At 31.3% G+C, this 22,419-nt stretch overlaps 1 protein-coding gene across 3 annotated transcripts in view; it reads right to left on the bottom strand.

The window, feature by feature from the left end:
- LOC142328647 (peptide transporter family 1-like) overlaps positions 1-22,419 on the bottom strand; it is a 61,308-nt gene that overhangs the window by 15,031 nt on the left and 23,858 nt on the right. For 2 of the 3 annotated variants that reach the window (XM_075372527.1, XM_075372526.1), the window contains exons 5-9: positions 21,179-21,265; positions 16,429-16,703; positions 11,771-11,853; positions 7,912-8,085; positions 1,030-1,281 (exon numbers count right to left, since the gene is read on the bottom strand). In XM_075372527.1, coding sequence (XP_075228642.1) covers positions 1,030-1,281; positions 7,912-8,085; positions 11,771-11,853; positions 16,429-16,703; positions 21,179-21,265 — 871 coding nt within the window. The remainder of the gene's footprint in view (positions 1-1,029; positions 1,282-7,911; positions 8,086-11,770; positions 11,854-16,428; positions 16,704-21,178; positions 21,266-22,419) is intronic. The other variant, XM_075372528.1, reaches the window with a different exon arrangement.

The following is a 22,419-nucleotide window of genomic DNA, read 5'->3' as shown; positions in this document are numbered from 1 at the left end:
AAGTTTAATAACAACAAAGGACAATGAATTTATATGAAATTCTGGATTCAAACTCGACAAGATGACCACAACTATTACAATCGATATAAGTGTTTTAAAAATAGACATCAGTCAGTCAACAAATATCATCGACTGAAAACACACCTAAAAATATAGCCGAAGTACATAGTCATCCTGTAAGATTGAAGGAGACTATCAACAACATTTGTGAGTTGTAGCCCTATCGTATGGTTTTTGCTAGTGAATTCTTTTATAGTCATTCAATATGCAGCAGCAATATTGTTGCAAAATCTAGTCAAAGCTGTAGCTGAAAGAACTTCCTGAAACTAATCAAAACCTCATCTTCAGCTTTAATATAGTTCTGTTTCTGATGTAGAAATTGAAGCTTAAGAGCGTAAAATCACTGAAGAAATTTAGGCTGAATGACAGAAGATAAATTATCATCCTGTCAAGAATGAATTGCCCTATCCATGGTGAAGGCTTTGATAGGTCTACTTTGAAAGGGATGGAGAAGATTGGCCTCAATCTTCTTCATTATTAATGTAACTTATTTTGTTGGCTGATTCCGGGAACTTTCGGATAGCATACGTTGTTGTTAATATTACATAAGGACACAGAGCTGTGGAGTTAAGATTATACCTGAAAGCACCTCTGAGTAACCGTGTTCTCTTATACTAAGGAATTTTACGTTTGTTACAGCCAAAGAAAGACTGGGACTGATATTATAAAGCAACATATTAATGTATCCCAACTGTGAAAAAAAAACTGCATTATTTACATTGCATCCACTTGCTTAGGAATGACAGTAGAATTGCATCAATTAAATTTATCTTAGCCTTAAATGTATCTTCTCCTATAACAATCTTTTTGTTTTTATTTTTCCTTTATTCCTTTACATTGTTTTATTTATTTTGCTACATTGCATTAGTATAATAAGCTCTATGTTTTAATATACGTTATAAAAGCTAAGTTACCATTTTTACTTCATTTAATATTAATGCTGGAAAGAATATTGCACTAAAGAAATACCTGTAACTGAAGTTCCAAAATTCCAGAAATAAAAAACGCTAAAGCTGCTATTATTCCACCAAATGACATTTTTTGTAACGGTGTCCTTAGAATATGAAATTTTGTAGCTAGTGGATAAAGATATTTTTGAAACAGTGGAATTAATAATAGAACCAAAATTGGATTTACTATATGTACTTGATCTGGTTTAATGTCGAATCCATCCCATAAGGCCCCATTCATTCGTGTTGCTTGAAATGTCCAGCTTGATCCCTTAAAAAGTAAAAATTAAAATTATTGCCCAATTTTCTTTGTAATTTGTATTTCTTTTATTAAACAGACAGTTTTTGTTATTGAAAAATAAACTTTCTTTTGTTCACTATTTACTTAATGGAAGAACATCCAACAAGAATATTATCCAAAAAGACTCCCAAAAAAATTATTTTAAAATTTGATTTTAACAGAACAACTTGGCTAAAATATATATATCCAAGACAAAAGTATAACACAATTTTTCACCAACAGTAAATAATGTAAGAGGCATTGTTGAATTCTGTACTGTTGGTGGAGAATTGTGTTATACTTTTGTCTTGGACATAATCAGCACAGAGGTGAATATGAACAGATGCAATAACAAAAAGAATTGATTTTGCTAAGTTAATATATATACCGGTATATACAAGGGTAAGTCAATTATTTTCCACAATGTAGTTATAAATTTTATTGCAATACAAATTGGAAAGTTATATGTACATCATTTTTCAACATAGTACCCTTGCATTTCAACGCACTTGGTCCATTATTGCACAAGCTTCCTGATGCCCTCATAAAAGAAAATTTTCGTTTGAGCTGTAAGTCAGGAACGCACTGCTTCTTTCACTGTTTCGTCTGAGGTAAATCGACGGCCCCTTAATACCTCTTTGAGTGGACCAAACAAGTGGTAGTCAGAAGGGGCAAGTTCAGGACTATATGGAGGACGAACCAGTACTTCAAAGTTGAGTTTTTGAAGCGTTTCAGCAGTATGTGGACAGGCATTGTCTTGCAATAACATAACACCTTTCGACAGCAGTCCTAGGCGTTTGCTTCAAATTGCAGGCTACAGCTTGGCAGTAAGCATCTCACTGCAACACGCACTGTTTATTGTCGTGCCCCTTTCCTCATAATGTTCCAGTACTGGGCCTTGTGAGTCACAAAAAACCGTAAGCATCAGTTTTCCTGCAGATGGCTGGGTCTTGAACTTTTTTTCAGGGTGAATTTGAATGTTTCCATTCCATACTCTGCCGTTTACTCTTCGGCTCGTAATGATGGATCCGTGTTTCGTCACCAGTGATGATTCTATCTAAGAAGATTTTCCCTTCGTTACCATAGCGATCCAGATGTTTTTGGCAGATGTCCAAGCGCATTTGTTTATGCAACTGTGTGACTTTATGAAAGCCAAGTCTGTTGTGGATAATTTTGTAGGCAGAACTGTGACTAATTTGCAGACGATGTGCCACTTCATTGATAGTTACTCGTCTGTCTTAAGAAAACCGTGTCATGTGCACGCTCAATGTTTTCCTCATTTGTGGCAGTAAACAATCGTCTGGTTCCTTTGTCATCCGTAACACTTGTGCGACCATTTTTGAATTTTTCAATCCATTCGTAGACACTCTGTTGCGGCAACACACTGATCCCGTACTTTACCGAAAGTCTTCGATTAATTTCGCCCCCTGATATACATTCCGACCACAAAAAATGGATCACTCAACGTTGCTCTTCTTTGGTGTCAGATATTTATATTTACAGAAAGCGGAGCAGCCATGGTTAATAGCAGGGTAGCGATAATGGAACTAACCTAGCAGCAGCAAACCTGCACAAACATAACAACAATTAAACCACGCATGCGTCATCTACGCATGCAGTACTACCAACATAAAAAAAATATAACTAAATTGTGGATAATAATTGACTTACCCTCGTATATAGGGTATATATGTGTATATATATATATATATATAATATTTATATTTACTGAATGAAATTAATCATTAAGGATTCATATTATTCCTCTAGAAGTTAAATTATATTTGAATTCTATTAAATAAACCACCTAGTTTAGTATATTAAGATAAAACATATCTTACCTTATTTTTTATGAAAGTACTTTTACGGGATCCTGCACCCTTGGTTATAATTGAAATAATTGCATTATCAGATAACAAAATAAAAATAAAGATACTAAAATAATGATAATTGCTTTTAATTTCATCACAATCATTACATTTAATTTTATAAATTCCACATAAATTGTTTATTTCATTACTTTGTATTTTTAAACATTTTATTATGTGGTTTAGGTTTGTATGCTGGTTTAAATATTTATTGTAAGTTTTGCTATTGTTTTCAATGATATTAATATATAAATATTTTATATATTTTTTCACTCTTTTGTCTCTTTATTATGTATTGTTTGTAAGGTAAGTTCATGGAATGCTGTTATTCACAGCTGCTAATGTCTTACAGCAAGTTTTGTAAAAGTCCACCATTTTCCTGAAGGCAGGTCTGAACCCTTCGCACCATATTTTTTGAGATGAATAAAATGAATATGTATGTAGGAATAAAATTAATTTATCTATATAAAAGAAATAGACCCTTTAAAACTAGATTTATTGAAATTATAGAATTACAAAAATTATAAATTAGGTTTATTTAACGCAACAGACCATTTAATAAACAAACATTCAATTTCTGATATTAACACAAATTTAGAAATATTAGAAATTAATAAAATGACATAAAATTGAATAGAGTGAGATAATTTTATCATACACATCATGATACTAAACACTATATTCCATTATGGACTAAAATACAGAGGTACTCGCATTTGATTTGATTCATGGAATGCAGTTATTCACAGCTGCTAATGTCTTACAGCAAGTGTTGTAAATGTCCACAATTTTCCTGAAGGCAAGTCTGATCCCTTCACACCATACTTTTTGAGATGAATTCCATTAGCCCTGATGTACTACAAAGGGTATCAAAAAATATTATCAAGGGTTTGGACCTGCCTTCAGAAAAATGGTGGACATATCCAATATTATGTCTGGTAATGTAGACATTACCAGTTGTGCATACTACAATCCGTGAACCAAATAAAATGTGACTCTGTTTGTACTGCAGTCCACAATGGAAGTGTAGTGTATAGTATCTTGACGTCCACAACTAAGTGATCTCATTGTATATTAGAAAAATATTACATACATAAATACAAACAAAGTTTCAATTTACCAAACCATTATACAGTGTTTGAGGGAGACATTCTTATAAAAACTGCAACACTTGTGTAAATTAATATGCAATTATCATTATTTTTATTTTTATATTTCTGTCATTCAATAATGACTGATGATATATATATAAATAAAAACTAATTGTAAATCATTGGTATATATAAAAAGACCAAATAATTTTTTATACTTTCTATCGTGACAAGTGTGTCTATATAACACAAAGATTATAAACATTTTAGAATCAAGTTATAGGATCTATTTTTCAAAAATCAACACCTTACTTAGTCTCTAGCCATTGTTTCGGAAAATATTGGGGACTGGAGAGTAATAGCCTGTCTGTTGACTAGTACTTTTTTATAGAATTTTTCTTATTTCTTGGCATCTATGTTGGTTGGTTTCCATTATTTTAAATTTGAATGAGCTAGATCGGTTTGTTCAGAGGCTTGGGTAAAATATGTGTTTGTTTCATTAACTTTATATTCAATAAGTTTGTTTGTTATTAGAGATTTAATGAGAAGAAATAAATCCTGGATGCAAATGCGACGAATTGACTATGTTTACTGACAGAATTCAACAAAACTTACGGAACCTAGTTTTGGATCGCTGGTAACATGATTTTATTCTCTCTATTTCCAGCTGTTAACTGCAACCTATCGGTAGTGCAAATAGTTCATTTTAAAGCCAACAAAGTGCAGCACTTGTCAGTGAAAGAATTATTTTAGTTGTGTTAACATGATGATAGTACTCAAATGATAAAGTTCTAAAATGAGATTACGTAACTGTAGTCTGTGTCGACAGTTTATTGCATTCATGTAAGCATGGCGCTAGTCTCGAAAAGGTTAAAAGATTACATAATGATTTTTGTAGGTCTTTTTTGTAGGTCTTTTTTGTAAGACTGTAGTTCAGATTTTATTATTTGTTTTAACTGTAAAACTGACAGTCCTTTATTTCTGTGCTGTGAAGCTGTTTTTCTGCATTTGATATGGTGTTTTCAAATATATACTTGTACATTATATATACATAGATAATAAATAATTATAAATAAAATAAAATTAGAAACCAAATAACTATATTGTAATTTTTTTTTTTATGTCGTACATTTATCTACCTCTCTTAGCTTCAACTCTGTGTACAGCGAGTTTTGTAAAAGGAATATATTCCTAACATGTCAACAGGTGATTTAGTTATAATTAAGCTAAGAAAGGTAGATAATAAATCTACTTGATTTAAAAATTATGAAGATCTTAGCAGAGAATGTACATATTTTAATAATAACTGTATAGTAACTATAGCATAAAGGTCGATGATCAAGCTCATTTTTGATTGGTACAAAAATTGTGATAATCGAATGTTGATTATTGTAAGCGACTAAGTAGTGTTCTTATTTTTCTCAATGGTGGTATTTAAATAACAAAACCAACACTCATGAAACCAAAAAAAATTGAATTTGGAAAGTGCACTTCCAAGGAAAGTTTTTATTCTGAAAAATGTGTCTTTATAAACTGTAAACTGTGTGATACTGAATTTTCAGCATTATCAGGGTTAGTGAGTTTTATTACAGCAAATTTTTTGAATTTTTTTAACTTTAATGTAAAAATTTATGATTTATAAAAAAGAATAAAGAAAATATTCAATTTATTTTTATGGCGTGGTCAGGGCTGTCTTGTCATTATTAACAATTATATAACAATAATCTGTGACCCAGTAAATCTTATCGATTTGTAATGGTATAAAATTTATATGCATCTTTATCCAACTACTTGATAACAACATGTATTCTTATTTCCATTATCCTTTTCATTTGATTAAAGAAAAGCTCTGTTAAGTTTTAATAAAATTAAACAAAAACTGACATAGAAACTTAAAATAAACTACTTAGACTATTTTTTCCATTAGAACCAATAATAAAAGTGAACAAAATTATCATAATTCACAAATTCTCTAAAATTTAAAAAATAAATTATATCTATTCTATTCTTATCTTTATCCTTTACTTATGTTTAAAAGAAAATGAAACAATTCCTTATCCTTCCTGATAAATGAACTAGGAAACATCGATTACTTAATAAAATTAATAGTTAAATTCTGAAATTAAAAAAACTTAATATATTTTGCGGGTTCGCCCTCATGTTACACGCTTTTCTATATGTCGCCACGTCCACGTCCTCTGTGACATGCGATGGAGCATTTCTGATGTTACATTACAGAAGGTATCCCTCACAGTGTCATGCAATTTTTTATTTGTAGTGTAGTGATGTGCAGATATGTGTGCCTTGATAATTTCCCATAATGAATTGTGTTGTGTGGTCTGATCAAGACTTCATGATGGCAATGATAATGGAGCTGGTGATGCTGGAGTACAGTGACCAATCCAATGTCCCAGAAATTTTTAATTCAGAAACATATGTAGTGATTGAGCAAAATGTGCAGGTGCTCCATCCTGCTGCAACCATACTCATTCCATGAGATCCTTCTCTTGAAGTTGGGGTATTAACCATGCCTCCAACATCTTTAAATAAGGACCAAACAAATGGCGAGCTGTCATTCCAGCTCTTATCATGATGTGTGGTGGATTTCTTTTCAACTCTGTGGCGTAATAAGGATTTTCTTTGCCAAAAATTACAGATTTCTGGCATGTGAACTGGGATAGATTGTACATTCATCAGTAAAAAGCATTTTTCCATGGTGCACTCCAGTGGGGAATTTTTTTAATAAATTCTAGCAGGATGCAGCGCGACATTCCATGTCTGCATCTGACAGTTCATTGGTGAACATCAGACAAAACTTTCAAGTCTTTCAGCCTTACTTTCAAGTCCTCTTTCATACGGTCTTGTGTTGTCATCTACAGTACATGAAGTTCAGCTAACTGTTTACGAGCTGACTTCATTGGGAATTGTTCAGTGGAAAATGCAACAGCAGCAGCAGCACATGTTTCTAACCACGTTAACTTTCATCCACTCCGTGACCTATCTTTAATACTGTCTAATTCAAATGCTTCCCAAGGCAACATTGTTGATTTTTGTGGTGGCGGCTTATTAAATCATTGCCGAAACATATCACTAATGAGCTTCATTGTTTGATTCATTGTCGTTCATGAACCCATACATTTGTCACTAACTGCTTCTCGACGCTGTTACTTCTTGTGTCAGCCATTTTAGCACAACTGTCGTTTACTTGAACTGTGTGACAAACCTGTGTGTGTAAAAAACTGTTGCCAAACGATCCCAATGAAAATACTGTATGTTCTAAACACATAATCTAACTCATATTTTTCGTTAACTTTAGGTGTACGGTAACTTCCCAGCCATACTGTAAATTACTGTAAAAATTTACAATTTTGGTACTAACATATTGCTGTAAATGTAAATCTACTGTTATTCCAGCAAAATATTATGGTTATTACACTTTGAAAATAGAAAATTTATTCCTCATTATTTAATATTGTAAATTTGCTTAATAAATCTGGTAAACTGCATTTTTTCTTTCCTGCAACAGTAGGCGCAACATGATAAATAGTTGTATTCAGAAAGTAGTTTTAATTCTTGAATGATCTTCATATATTTCAAATTTGCAATAATTTACTTAAAAAATAACATAAAAATTAAAATGACTATGATATTGATTTAGTTACCTGTTGTTCAAATAATGCCCAAAAACATATTGTTGGAAGTAATGTTACTGCTATAGACTGGATAGTTTTAATATCTTTTATTAGCTTCTTATCATATTTATTTTCAGCATAATCCATCCAGTGATTATATTTTGTATTGTTAGCTTTGGAAAAAAATCTCCTTTTTAAAGCATACTTGAAAAGAGAAAAATTATTTATGTTAAAATATTTGTACTATTTTTTAATGTCTATAAAATATATTTTATAGAAATGAAAAATGTCTATTTAGTTTTTTGCATGTTTGAGAGATTAATTAATATACGTATACTGTAGCTACGTATAGAATTATGAACTGCTAGAAAACTTATTATTTTCAGAGTATCTCAGATTACTGGCAATTGTACTCATCCCATGTAATATATTATATATATATGTATATAAATATTGTATTACTGAAGGTGGGGAAAAAAATCTTTAAGAAAGATAATCTTTTGAAGTTGTTATAAATTATTATAAACTAGAAGTTCATAAATAAGTTTCTTCAATTCAGTGATTGATGTAATAGAAGTAAAATATATTGGTGTTATGTTAGTAGTGAAGAATACTGAGAAAACTAGCAAACATCACTACTTTGTCAATAGCATGTGTACTTAAACTGAACTCATAACATTTAAATAGATGGGAATGACTAATAAACTATTAAACATATATGAGTGTTCAGAAAATAACTGAAAACTTTTAATTACACACCAGTGTAGATATTTAATGATATGCAGTTGGCAAAATTGTGTTCCACAACCTCCTCTGTTCTTGGATTGTTGATATATTGTAGTTTTATTCAATGTAAAATTTTGTGTGAAACTGGGAAAACTTACACAGAAACCTTTCAACTTTTGAAACAAGCTTACAGAGATGATGCTGTGGGTCATATACACAATGTTACGAATGGTTTTTACCATGGTCATCAGTCAATCAAAGATGACCCTCAACCATGAAGTTCTTCGATTTCAACTGATGATGCCCCAGAAAATCAACAACCTGGTGCGTGTAAATCACCAATCTGACTGCCAGACGACTTGGAAAAGAGGTTAGCATCTCAATTGGATCGTGTCATAACATTTTGACTGAATGAACATGCATCGAGTTGCAGCAAAGTTTGTTACTTGTTTGATGACCAAAAAGCAGAAAGAATATTGAGTAGATGTTCTCTTTCTAGAACATAATGTTCTTTTTAACATAATAAAAGACCACAATGGGAGACGAAAGCCAGGTGTATGGCTACAACATTGTGACAAAAGTTCAGTCATCACAATGGATTTGCAAAGGATCTCCATGCCCCAAGAAAGCACATCAGTCTTGATCCAATATCAAAAGTGATGCTCCCTGTTTTTTTCCAAATTTAATGTAATTCTAGCCTCAATGTAAAACAGTGAATTGTGCGTACTACCAAGGCATTTTACAATGGTGCGTGAAAAAATCTGCAAAAAGAGACCAGAGTTGTGGCAAGACAACTCACGGTTCCTTCACCACGACGATGCACCCGCACATTCAGTTTTTTTTCAGTTAAGCAGTTTTGTGTCAGAAATCAGGTGACTGTCCTCCCTCAGCCTCCCTGCTCACCAGACCTGGCTTGTAGCAATTTTTTCTTATTTCTAAAATTAAAATCAGTGATGAAAGAATGCTGTTTTGAGACTATTAATGACATTAAAACAAATTAAACATGGATCTTGTGTGAATTGTGGAGGGGAGTACTTTGAAGGGGACAAGGACCAATAATCTGTAAAATTAATAGTAAAGATTAAAAAAAAGTTCAGTTATTTTGTAGAAAGACCTTGTACAATACTGAAACAAGAAAAACTTTGCTTTATAGAAATTTTTTTTTTGTGAGAAACTAATTTTCTTCTGTTTATATAGTTTATTACCAGTTAGAAGTTTTTATGTAGCTGCTTGATTTCAAGGTATGAATGGAGTAAAAGTAGATTGTATTGAGTTTCATATAAGTACTGAACAGTATTAAGAAAGAAAAAGCAAACTAAGAAAATAATTTTCTTAAAAGTTTAAGAAAACTTATTACATTGCATCAGGCATAACTTTAAGTAAAAGTAAAGTGAACAGTTTAAAAATAAAATTTTTTGAATAAAACTTTGTAGAGATTACATAACATGAATCAATCGATTACTAATGTTTTTGTGAGAGACCACAAATTAAGCCATCATTAACATGTTTATTGACTGCTAATATAAAATTTATGTAGCATTTACCTAATGAATGTTAAAATGACATTTGTTTTTACAAACAAATGCTGAGTTAGAAATTGTTGAGCTATTGATTCAGTTAAATTTACTAAGTAAATTATTAGTAGTTTATATAATCAAAATTGGTTTACATTGATTGATTATTATGATACTACATAACCATTAAGTTATTTAGTGTAGCTTTCTTGATTCAGGACATGTAGGCAACTATGTTCATTTTTATTTAATAGACCGTAAACTTTATTGCATCTTTGATTTATCACACCAAAACCTCTTTTTAGGTATAACTTGACAATAGAATGACACCTGGTAGACTGTATCCAGGAGCCAAAAGGATAATTATACAGCTGGCATGTTTACTTCAAGCCGAGCATAGAAAGATAAATATAACACTTTTGACACTTGATTTATATTAACTAGCGCTACATTATGTCACAGTCTCTCGCGGCTGCAATTTATGTAAAGGATCCGAGATACAAGTGTCTAGTCGAAGTTCTTTTCTCTGACTGTAGTTATGTTATTTATTTAGTTATGTTATCGTAAAACTAGGCAAGTAGGTATTAGCAGTTGATCTAAATTGAAGGGGCTTAGTATCATGATACAATATTGTATTTCACTTAGTAAAAAAGGCAACAGAAAACATCTGCTTTGCCTTTCTTAGTTCTCTTCTTAAAGTGAGAGGCACTTTACTTAGTACTCCTAATCAATCTTGCTGGTATGCTGGTTTTTTTTTGGGAATACTGTGCCATTTTCAGGAGCGGTTGGTGTCTCATTTCAGGTCTCCTATAACCAATTGTTTACACAACCTGACACAAGAGTGATATTAAATTGTTTTCATACATTATTAGACTGTTTTTCACTAAATGTTGGATTTCTCTAAATAAACATTTATAAACTGACAAAGTTATTTAAGTAGTTGATTTTATTTGACAATAAAAGTTGAAATAATTGAACTTTTCAACTGCAACAGTTGCAAACAGCTAACAGGTTATTGTCAGTATAGTACCAAATTTACTTAGAATATAATCATATGGATCAGTGCTAAAACTGATGTAAATGCACTCGCTCATTCAGCCCACTAGAATAATAAAGATTCGCATTTCTCACGAATTTGTAATTATGTTCTTACAAGAAAAATTTACAAAGTATTTTAAATGTAAATATAAAGAATTACTTTTATTTGTGTCCACTTAATCATTTTTACATAAAACATAATTTTGTAGTAGAAAAAGAAGAATGGTCAGTTACTTTTGTGTACAATGATTTATTTTTCTTCTACTGGAGTTAGTTGAGTTTTGGTGTGCTATTTGAGACTACAACTATTTTCCATTTATGAAAGACAGATGAATTATAAACATTAAACTATTTGTACCACTATAGAGTGCTGAATTATATTTATACGAGGACTATGAAAATTATGGTATACCGTACATTATATTACAGTAGTACATTGTTAGTACTGTTGATCGTAGTGTCTTCAAAAACATGCACAAAGTTCCACGATGGAAACTTTAGTCAGGATTATTCACATCTTTTGAATATTTAATATTCAAGAAATTATCATTTTTATTTATTTGTTACCGCTACATTAGTTAAAAAAAAAAATAGTACTATTAGATACTTACACAAACACATCTACTGACGTCAACCATTACATTTCCCTGAGGTTTTTTAATTTTATATAGACTTTTGCCAGCAATAAAGATTACTGGAAAAAATAATGTATATTTAAATTAATGATTAGATTATCTGTAAGACTTTCATTATTAAGAATGTTTCTTTCTACTTTAATTTGTCAGGTACAAAGTGATAATTAAGATAATGATTTTAATGTAATTTTTATTTTCTATAACAACAGTTATACTTATCTCTTTTAATTTTACAGCTATAACATTAGATTGTATTGGGCTTTTTAGCGTACAATAAACTGATCAAGAAAATACTATAAAATATTAGGAAAAACATTTAAGAAAAATTAATGTAACATTATATGCACCATCAAATCAACATTCTATGCACCATCAAATGAGTGTGCTTAACATTCTTCTGCTCAGTAACTGAATAAATAGATGATAATCAAAATGTAATTTTTAAAAGTATAAGAATGTATACATTCAAGATATTCAGTAAAACTAATAATACAAGGTTTAAAAACAAAAAAGAAATGGCTGAAATATTGCAACTGATTACAGGAAAGTACTGTAGACTTGATGTACAACGAGTGTTCAGGTCGATCCGGGACTACTAATTTTTAATAAATGTAGACACACCCATGATTACATTACATTTATCCCAGTGTTTCACTAGTACCTGGATAGCCACAGTGTATAAAGATTTATCATTACATCGAAACCAAGATAGGACTGACTGCTTCACCTCATCATTGCTGTTGAAATGCTGGCCTTCCAGAAACGATTTCAAGGACCCAAACAGGTGAAAATTACTTTGATGGAGATTCGGACTAAACAGGGGGTGTGGCAATAACTCCCAGCCAAGATCTTGTAGCGTGTTTGTCGTATGGTGAGCTGTATGCAGGCATGCATTGTCCTGCAGAAACAGAATTCATTCTGTGCAGACCTCACCAGGCTGTTTTCTGCACTGAGCATTGTGCACATCTTGAAAAACTTTGCAATAGTACTCACTGTTAATATTGACTCCATGGGGTAGAAAATCAATGTGAATGATGTCATTTTTATTCCAAAAAACTGAGACCATAACTTTGGTAGCTCCAAACCACCTTGGCCGGGATCATCACTCACTGATGTAAGGCCTTTTTTAAAACATTTGCACCTATCAAATCTTAAAAGATTTGAGTTTCAAAGATTTACTAAGATTTGTGACTAAGAGTTTCATCACTGTTCTTTGCAAGGAGTCGCAAATAAATCTCACTCTGTTTTACACCTTCATTTAAGAGAAATTTCATTACAACATGTTGTTCCATGTATCCATTCACTACATTTGATGCCTTGTTCTTTACTACTTGTTGTTTGACGTTGCTTCACCCAGTGCGCCATGCCGTAATAGTTGACACTTGTACCTTATATGTACAACCAACAGAATGGGAAGGAATCTCCATTTACACTCTAGTATAACAAAAGTCCTGGATTGACATGAATGTCCCTTGTAGTGTAACAGATCAGTAGTGTACTACCATTTACCATTAAAAAGAAACTTTACATAGATACATATTAATTTTAAGGTATTTTTAAAGACATTAAGAAACTCATTTAGAGCACACCTTCTCAAACATTAGTATGCAGATTCAAATGCTGAAAGAGCATATTGTCAAATTTTAGTGGAATTTTGTTATTTATATATATAAATGCCATAATATATGGCATTTATACATATAGATACATACATTTATACATTCTCAATATATATATATATATATATATATATATATATAGAGAGAGAGAGAGAGAGAGAGATCTGTAAGTGGTAGACATTTCTCAAACTGCTTTAAGGAAATCTGTGTAATGAGTATTAAAATTTTATTTGTGAATAAATCTCTCATTGAGATTTAAGTTGAAAGCTGATAAGCCCGTAAAGAATTTCTAAGTGTATAAACACTTATAATTCTTCTTTTTTTTAATTTTCGGTAAATCCAAGTAAAACCAAAATGATTTATTTGGCAAAAAAATGTATTTTGAGCTTTTAGAAATGCAGCTAACCAAAGTTCAGAAAAACCACACCTAACAGGTTCTGGGCAGAATGGTAAATGTAATCATTTACAACATGTTAGTTCTGTAATAACTAAAACGACTTTGAAGTGGATTCTTAACTGCAACTTACAAGTGGGTACTTTAACTATAACTTAAGCAGATACTTAGATGCTAAATATTGTAAATTGAGGAATATGGAATAAGGTAAAGTAACAATGGGAATCGTCAAACAGTGAACCAGAAGTTATATATCATTGAACTTAAGAATATTGAATGCATCTCACTCCATGCATTGGTTTTTTTATGATTAGTGACCAAAGTAGTCAAGCCACTAGCTACATTATCGGTAAAAAAAAAAAAAAAATTTACTACAACCTTTTATGTTAACTGGTGTGTAAAAATGTTCAGTTATTGTAAATTGTTTCATTGTCTGTTATTGCATCATAATATCAGTTATTAAGTTTCAAATCTCAAAGTAAATGTGTTCATTTTTTTGAGAATGTTTGATATAAATTAATATCCTGGAGTAATGATTAGAGTTGATTATTAGACTGTCGACTAAAGTATTCAGTCAAATTGGTTAATTAATTGTTATGCACAATCATTCATACTGCTCTTTCTTCTTTAATTCTGTTCATTACGTCCTCATTCCTTATATCCATTCATCTTACTTTCTCCATTCTTCCATATCCACATCTCTAAAGCTTTAATCCAGTCCCTCTCTCTCTTCCCTGGAAGCTTCACTTCCGTACAAGATGCTCCATACATAACATTTGAGTAACGTCTTCCTTAACTCTCCTGACTTATAATTAGTGATTTGCTCTTTTTACTGAAGGCTTCCTTTGGCACTGCTATATATAAAACTTTTATTTCCATTCTGCTATTCCAGTCCTCTGTCTCCACAGTCACCATATCTGTATGTTTTTACTTTTTCTATTCTTCCTTCACTTGTCCTTACTACTAAATTCAATTTGATTTTTTTTTTTACATTATTTTAGTTTATCCTATATTTACTTGTTTGATAAACCAAATCATAATTCTGAATAGTACTGATTTATAGGGCCTGGTATATAAATGTATACTTCTCACTTAATATATCTTCAACTCCTATGTTTAAGTTAAGGTTATCAGGTTTAGGCAAGGTATACCCTATCTTTCATTCTCAACTGTTTCTCTAATAATTTTCAACTGTTTTCAATCACTCCCTTCTCCTCAAATCCATTCCTCACAAAAGTAATATTTTCATAGCTTGGACTGTACTTATTTACTTAACTTTTAAGATTCTACATTATATAATTAAGTAAAACTAAATGTAAATTTTTATATATCCATATTTTCTTAATTATTATCATTAACTTTTTTTACTAATCTCATTGTTTTTGCTGAGTTATACAGCAGAATAAAATATAAATGGCACCAAATTTATCATCTTGGATGATGTTTCATCTAAACTACAAGGTGCAACCATAAAGTAATGAGATGATGTGATAAAAAGTTTTACTTACATTTTTAGTCAGCTGTACCACAATCTCCTTATAAGTAGTTCCCTTCTGCTTGCACACACTTACTCCAATGCTTCTGCCACTCCTGGTAACAGTTCTGAAATTCTTCTAGAATGTTATCCAAGACCCTTGTCATAGCATTTCGGACATCTTTTGTTATTTGAAAATGGTGTCCCTTGACCACCAATTTGACTCCTTGGAATAAAAAAAGTCACTCAGGGCGAGATCTGGTGAATAAGGTGGTTGTGGTAGTATTGAAATGTGTTTTGAGGTTAAAAACTGCGGTACAGAGATAGTCATTATTGTGATAAAGAATCCAACTCATACCAATGTTTGAACGGACACAGAGGACTTATTTTTGAAGTCTTTATGGAAATATTGATTAACTGTTTCTTCAGAAGGCATCCACTCTGTGAACAATGCCTTTGGAATCGAGGAAGCACACATGCATGCATTTCACTTTTGACTTAGACAAGCAAGCTTTTTTTGGTCTGGGAGATCCCTTTGAACACGATTGCAAACTTTGACGTTTTGTCTCTGGATTATATTGGAAGAACCAAGTCTCATCACCAGTGATAACACAGTTCAATAACTTTGGTCTGATTTGTATTTGTTCTAGTAGATAATCTGCCACATTATTTCGCGATTCACATTATTTTATTTATACACATTATTTCGAGATGTACAGATGTGCTGCTTGGACTCTTAGTGATGGGAAGATTTAGGTCAAAGATGGAGTGTCTATGTAGGCTGCAGGGTTGCCACATTTTGCTCAAAAAAATCAGTTTCATTATTTTAATATTGCACCTCATATTTAGAACTATCCACTTGTTCCAGCATTGTTTTTCAGCGTAATGCTTTTTTGCATCTCTTGGAATTATTTTTATATATTTCCCCAGATTAAAGACCATTCCTCATCCTATTAACTCACCGTTTCACTCGAATTGTGCTGTGATAGATAGCATATTTTGTTATCAGTGCAATATTATCAATAAAATCAATCTCAGACACATGTTTAACCTCCAACAGCTAATACAACATATTATGTAAATAATGGTTGAGTAATACTTTTATATTTAAATGACTGTTATTTTTTATTTATCTCTTTTGACCTACCTAAAGCTGATATCATAAGAAAAGCTGGAAATGCAAATGCTATTGGAAAACATGTGTTTTCTCCTAAACAATGAACATCTTGTCTAAGTATTGGTGAAATTAGTGTTCCTAACATCGATCCTATATTTATTGAAAAATAAAATATCGAAAAGAACTGTTGTAGCTGCATTTCTTGTTGAGGTACAATAAACTGATCACCACCAAATGAAGAAACACACGGTTTTATACCTCCAGTTCCAGTTGCAATTAGTAACAGCCCAATTATTGTTAATTCACTGTAACAAACACATATTCAGAAAATAAACAGTTTTATTTTAGTTACTACACAAAACAAAAAATATACAAAGTGTGATTGGAAAGTTTTAAGACTGGGCTTGTAATTTCAAAATGGCAGTACTTACAGGCTGTTGTGATGAATCTACTTCAAGCTATTATTCTTCTGACTGAACACATTGACTCCAATGGTGTCTCCACTTTTGGAAGCATTCCTGGAAATTTTCTTTCTTAAGGGTATTAAGAACCTTCTTCATATTTGCCTGGATGTCTATAATTGTCTACAAATCAGTTCCTGATTTGACAAAAATTTCAGTTTAGGAAACAAGCAGATCCTAAATCATGGGAGAAGAGAAGGGGTTACGAAAGCACAGGAATTTGGCCAAACATTCCAGATTTGAGACGGCACTACGATGCATTTTCATGGTGGAGGACCCAATTCTTGTCTCACCAGAGTACAGGTCTTTTCTTTCCTACATTTTCACTCAAACGTTAAACGATAGTTAAAGTATTCCTGGTATGTCCTAGGGGCAGATAGCACCCTAGGTGCAAATTCATGATGCACAATACCCGTAGAATCGAAGAAAACCACCGACACTGTCTTCACATTCGACCGACTTTGTTGCGCTTTTTTCGGTCGTGACGAACTTGTATCTTTTCACTGCAATGATTGTGCCATTAATTCTGCATTACACCCATAAAAAACCTACGATTCGTCTATTTAACAAATCAGCGTCAGTTTCGGCCCAATTAAGCTGTTCTTGCGATATTTGAAGTCAGTATTGCTTCTGCTGGTCTGACAACAATTTCGGAATAAATTCGCGGACACCCGACGCATGTTAAAATTGACTGAACCGCAAACAAACTTAAATTCAGTTCTTCAGTTATCTCCCATATGTAAGACTACAGTCAGAGCGCACTAAATCGCGTAATATTTTGTTGGTTTTTGAAGTGGAAGGCCGGCCGAACCGGAAGTCATCTTCGACTGCTTCACGGCTATCTTTGAACCAGATAAAAACAATTAACCGGTTTAAACGTCCCCGAAAACTGTTTTTAAGATATCATCAAGTCTCCAAAGCTGATTTTACAGTTTTCAACAAAAAAAAATTGACAGAAAACTCGTTGCCTTGTTTTTTCATCCATTTTGCGAAATCAATAACCCGCTGAGAACTGAAAATATGTCTTTGCTTGTAAGGATGCCACTCTCTATGAACAAAGACATTGCGGTGGTCTTTCAGGATGCTTCATGAACAAAATGAGCTTCCCCTTCAACACCGCGGGCAAACCTTTCCCCTCCTACCAAGCAGTGGCGGCCGGCACCTTTTTTAACATTTTCCAGTCACACCTCGTATTTTTAATTTGTAAAATGCGATTGTGTCGATTAATAAAAAAATCTTTGTTGCAATTAAAACAGCAATAGGTTTCCAAGTTAGAGGCTCCATGTTTTTCAAGTTTTACTCATGTCCTCATATATATATATTTTTTAAAGGGAAATATACATGCTAAATATTATACAAGAATAAAATTCAAACAAGGTCAGATTCATAATTAACAACTAGAGAAATTGAAAGGTGTTCTCAGTTACAATTGTGAGTGCATTCATATTAATTATTTTGTGTGCTATAACTAAGGAAAACTATTTTGGATGTAATTTTTGGCATGTTTTTTTTTGTTCATTAAGCTAAAACAGTTGATTTTGATTTAAATATTTAACAAACATTTATTTACTTAAATATTTCAGGAACAGATATATTAATACAGTAGTTAAAGAAATTAGATTATGGGTAAATTTTGCAATTGATTCTTTTTATTTTGTTTAAAAGCAGGGTACCAAAAGCTAACTAAAAGTGGTTACATCTTTATATATATTCAATATTAACTGAAACTTAACCACCAAAACACAGTTAAAGATTAGTAAACTTACCAAATTGACACCAATAATCGATTTTCGTGGAATCAATTATTTAAAAAAAATTAAAATTGTCTAAACTATCACTGTTTTTTTAATCCTGAACGTTTACTTCGGACGAACATGCTTGATTCGAGTGTGGGCAGCGGAGTTGCGTGTTTGTCAGTAGCAAAGTTTCAAGATTACAAAACAGTGATAGTTCAGGCTATTTAAAATTTTATTTGTTAAAAGCAATTAATTTTTAATGTAATTATAGAACTGAATATCAGTTCATGATGCGGGATCCCACAAAAATCGATTATTGTTGTTGATTTGGTAAGTTATGTGTTTAATGTGTGTTGGTGGTTGTTTCAGTTAACATTAAATTTAATTAGCACTGTGGTCAGTATGAACAATTATTTGAATTTAAAAAAAAAAATATATATCTATATAATTTTTATAACTCACACCTCGCGTATGTGTGTGTGTGTGTGTGTGTACATATACACACATACGCAGACCTATATATATATATATATATATATATATATATATATATATAGGTCTGTTCAGAAAATAACCCAATATTTTTAATTACGCGCCAACGGAGATATTTAGTCACGTGAGTTTGGCAGCATTATCTTCGCGTAACCTCCTCTATAACCACGTGTTCTTGGATTGTTAATACCATTAATACCTCGTTTAGTTTTCGTGTTATTGTTATTTGAATGCAACGTGTTTAAGTGCTAGCAGCGATTTTTAAGAGCAACGATACAGCGCAAAATTTTGCGTAAAACTGGGAAAACTTGCACAGAAACGTTTCAACTTTTGAAACAAGCTTACGAAGATGATTGCTCTGGTCGTACGCATGGTAAGTGATTTGGGACAATTCAGACATGAAAATGAAAAAAAAGGTCATATGAGCAAATCCTCTATCTTGCTTCATTTTTCCTCTGACTACCATTTTTTACCCTTTCAGCAATAACTGTAAGAAGTGTGTTAGGAGGTGTAAAAATGTTTATTTTAAGAATGGGTTGGGGTATTTTAATAAAATATGATAATTTTTTAATCAGTAATAGCTTCATAAATATTAGTTTTATAAGTATTGTTTTATTAGATAACTAGTTCTGCCTTCTATTGTGAACAAAATGATACATCTATTCTAATCTGTTGATAAACAGCTGGGGGGTAGAACTAAGTTGTGAGAATGGGAAAATTATATGTGAAAATGCATAAAATTTTTGACTGCATAGTTTCCAGTCTGTTATGTTCCGACAAGCGGGTAAGATGGTGCCCGATCTCACATTTATTAGTTTTCTTCTAATATCATTAAACAGATTTTTTTTATTAATGTACAGGGTTTAATTAAGTCACCACTAGCACATGCGACTCCCTCAGGAAAGAGTAGCACACTGCATCCTTCAAAGACTAGGGCCCTTGAAAGGCACATTCCTGCTAGGCTAGAAGGCTCTAGCACCAAAAGGACTTAAGGGGATGGACTGAAGTGGAATCATGCTGGCAAAACAAAGCTCATACACAGCTAGTTTCCCGCAGGTCAGCCCTGGTCAATCAGTTTCTTCCTGGTTTAAAGGATCAAAATACAGCAAATAATTTCATCCATAAATAAAACAGAATAAATGTAACTGCCACTGAATAAATAATTACGTGCTCAATAAAAGAAAGGCAAAGCAGCAAGGGACTTTTGTCCAAGTTCTGTGATTAGTAGGGAGATACAAATTCTTCCTTTATCCTGTATTCTGTTTCATTCCATTCTAATTAATATGTTTCCTTATAAAGGGAAATAAATGTACAACAGGTTATTAATTTTTATACAACATTGCTACACTTGGTACCAGCTAATGAATTATTACCAGAACATCTAGGAACACTTGAAAACCAATTTCTAAAATCGTTTACTAAATTTTTTATCTAAACTTGATTTTTGAATTCCTCCAATTGGCATTTTATAATTTATTACATCATAAATAATATCACTATTAATATTTAAACCCCAGTGATGTATTTGAAATAAATGTCTGTCAAAAGCGAAACCAGCAAAGTTATACAACCTATTGCCATCTTTTTTCATCAGTGTGACAAAAGAAAAATGATTACTAGCCATAAATAACACTAAGCAAGTAAATTTGTCTGTTAAATCTTTGTAAACAATAAATTTATTTGATATTTTAATAGATTCATATTTGTTTAATCACGTAGGAAATAAAAATTATAAATTTATTTATTATTAAACATTTTTTCCTGTTCTTAGCTAGCTGTTAGTGTTTTGAGGTTCAATATATACATTAAAATAAATATATTTGTATAAACTTTGATTAAATGAACCCCAAAACATATATACCTAAGATTATCTACTTGAATAAAACTGATGATAAATGTAAGAAATCGAAAGTATTACTTAATTAGGTAAAATTATTCTTGTCAGAACATATGTTTTGGTGTTTACTTAACTGATTTGTGTTAATTACAGCTACTAAAACGAATTTTTTTTAAAAAATACATCCTACGAAATTTATATTCCAACTTTTAACTAAAATTACAAAACATTTAAAGTAATTAATGTACAATTACCTGTGAGGAATTTGCAGAACACTCACTGATGACAGTGCTAAAACTATGTTACCAATTGCATATACAAATGAAAAATAAATTATCGTTCTATAAAAAAATCAAAAATAAACTTAAATTAATATCTGATGACTACACTATAAATTGAGTTATAGATATTTCTATGTAAAGTATCATTAATATATTAGTGTAGAATAAGTTTATGAATTCAGAATATGACTAAATTAAAAATTTTAAAGTTGAGGACCATTTCTCTATAAATCATTTACCATGTTGGAATGCAATTAAAATTGGAAGACTTGCATGAAGAAGTGAGTTCTGCAGTTTCTTATGTAACAATATGTTCGTTCAGTATTCTGTCGGTAATAACTGAAGAAGGTACTGTGTACTAAAAGAGCTGTCATTTTTTACATAAATTTTGTAAAAATCAAAAAACATATTTTGTTTCCATTTTCTTTTTTTACAAAACAATACATTCGGTATTTTGTAGATAACATCTGAAGAAGGTACTGTGTATCAAAACAGCTGTCTTTGTTAAAATCAGAAAACATTCTTTGTTTTCATTTTCCTTTTGTTAAGATCAACTTTTTTCCAGTATTATTTTGTGAAAATTAGTTTAATATTTTTTGGTATGAAGGTTTTTTAAGGTCATAAAATTAGTGTATGTGTTTGGAGATCAACAAAATATACTTTGAGATGCCTATTTTGTGTGTACATTATAAAATTCATTTTTGGAAAAGGATGTAATACCAAAAGATACAAATTGTGTTAATATTTTATGTTAATAAATAGTAACAGTTGTTAATAAATAACTCAGTTAATATTTAATTGATATTATAGCGATCAATAAATAATGGACGTACAGTTGTGAAACTAAATCCAGTGGGATTTATTTGAAACAAAAGAAATTGTTTTGCTGGTAAAGAGATGGAGGATTTTAAGGAGCTTTGTTTTTATTTATATTTAATTAAATATTAATGACATACTGAAAACTGTACTGGGACAAGTTGTAACAAAATGAAGACAAACATTTTAATTAATAGAATTAATATTTTTTATGGCACATCAAAATCAATTTTTTTTTTGTCTGAAAAAAGATATAGACCAGATATCAGAAGGAAAGTTGTGAATTTTAGCAGACTTAATAAATAAATTACTTATAAATAACATTAATAAATATAAATACGATTATAATATGAGATGAATTTAAATTTCATTTCATAAAATTATTTTAAAAAATACTT

The sequence above is a fragment of the Lycorma delicatula genome, chromosome 8 (assembly GCF_047948215.1).
Source record: "Lycorma delicatula isolate Av1 chromosome 8, ASM4794821v1, whole genome shotgun sequence".
In the NCBI taxonomy this organism is placed as follows: domain Eukaryota; kingdom Metazoa; phylum Arthropoda; class Insecta; order Hemiptera; family Fulgoridae; genus Lycorma; species Lycorma delicatula.
Note: the sequence above shows the minus strand (reverse complement) of the source record. Positions and strands in the feature narration are given on the sequence as shown.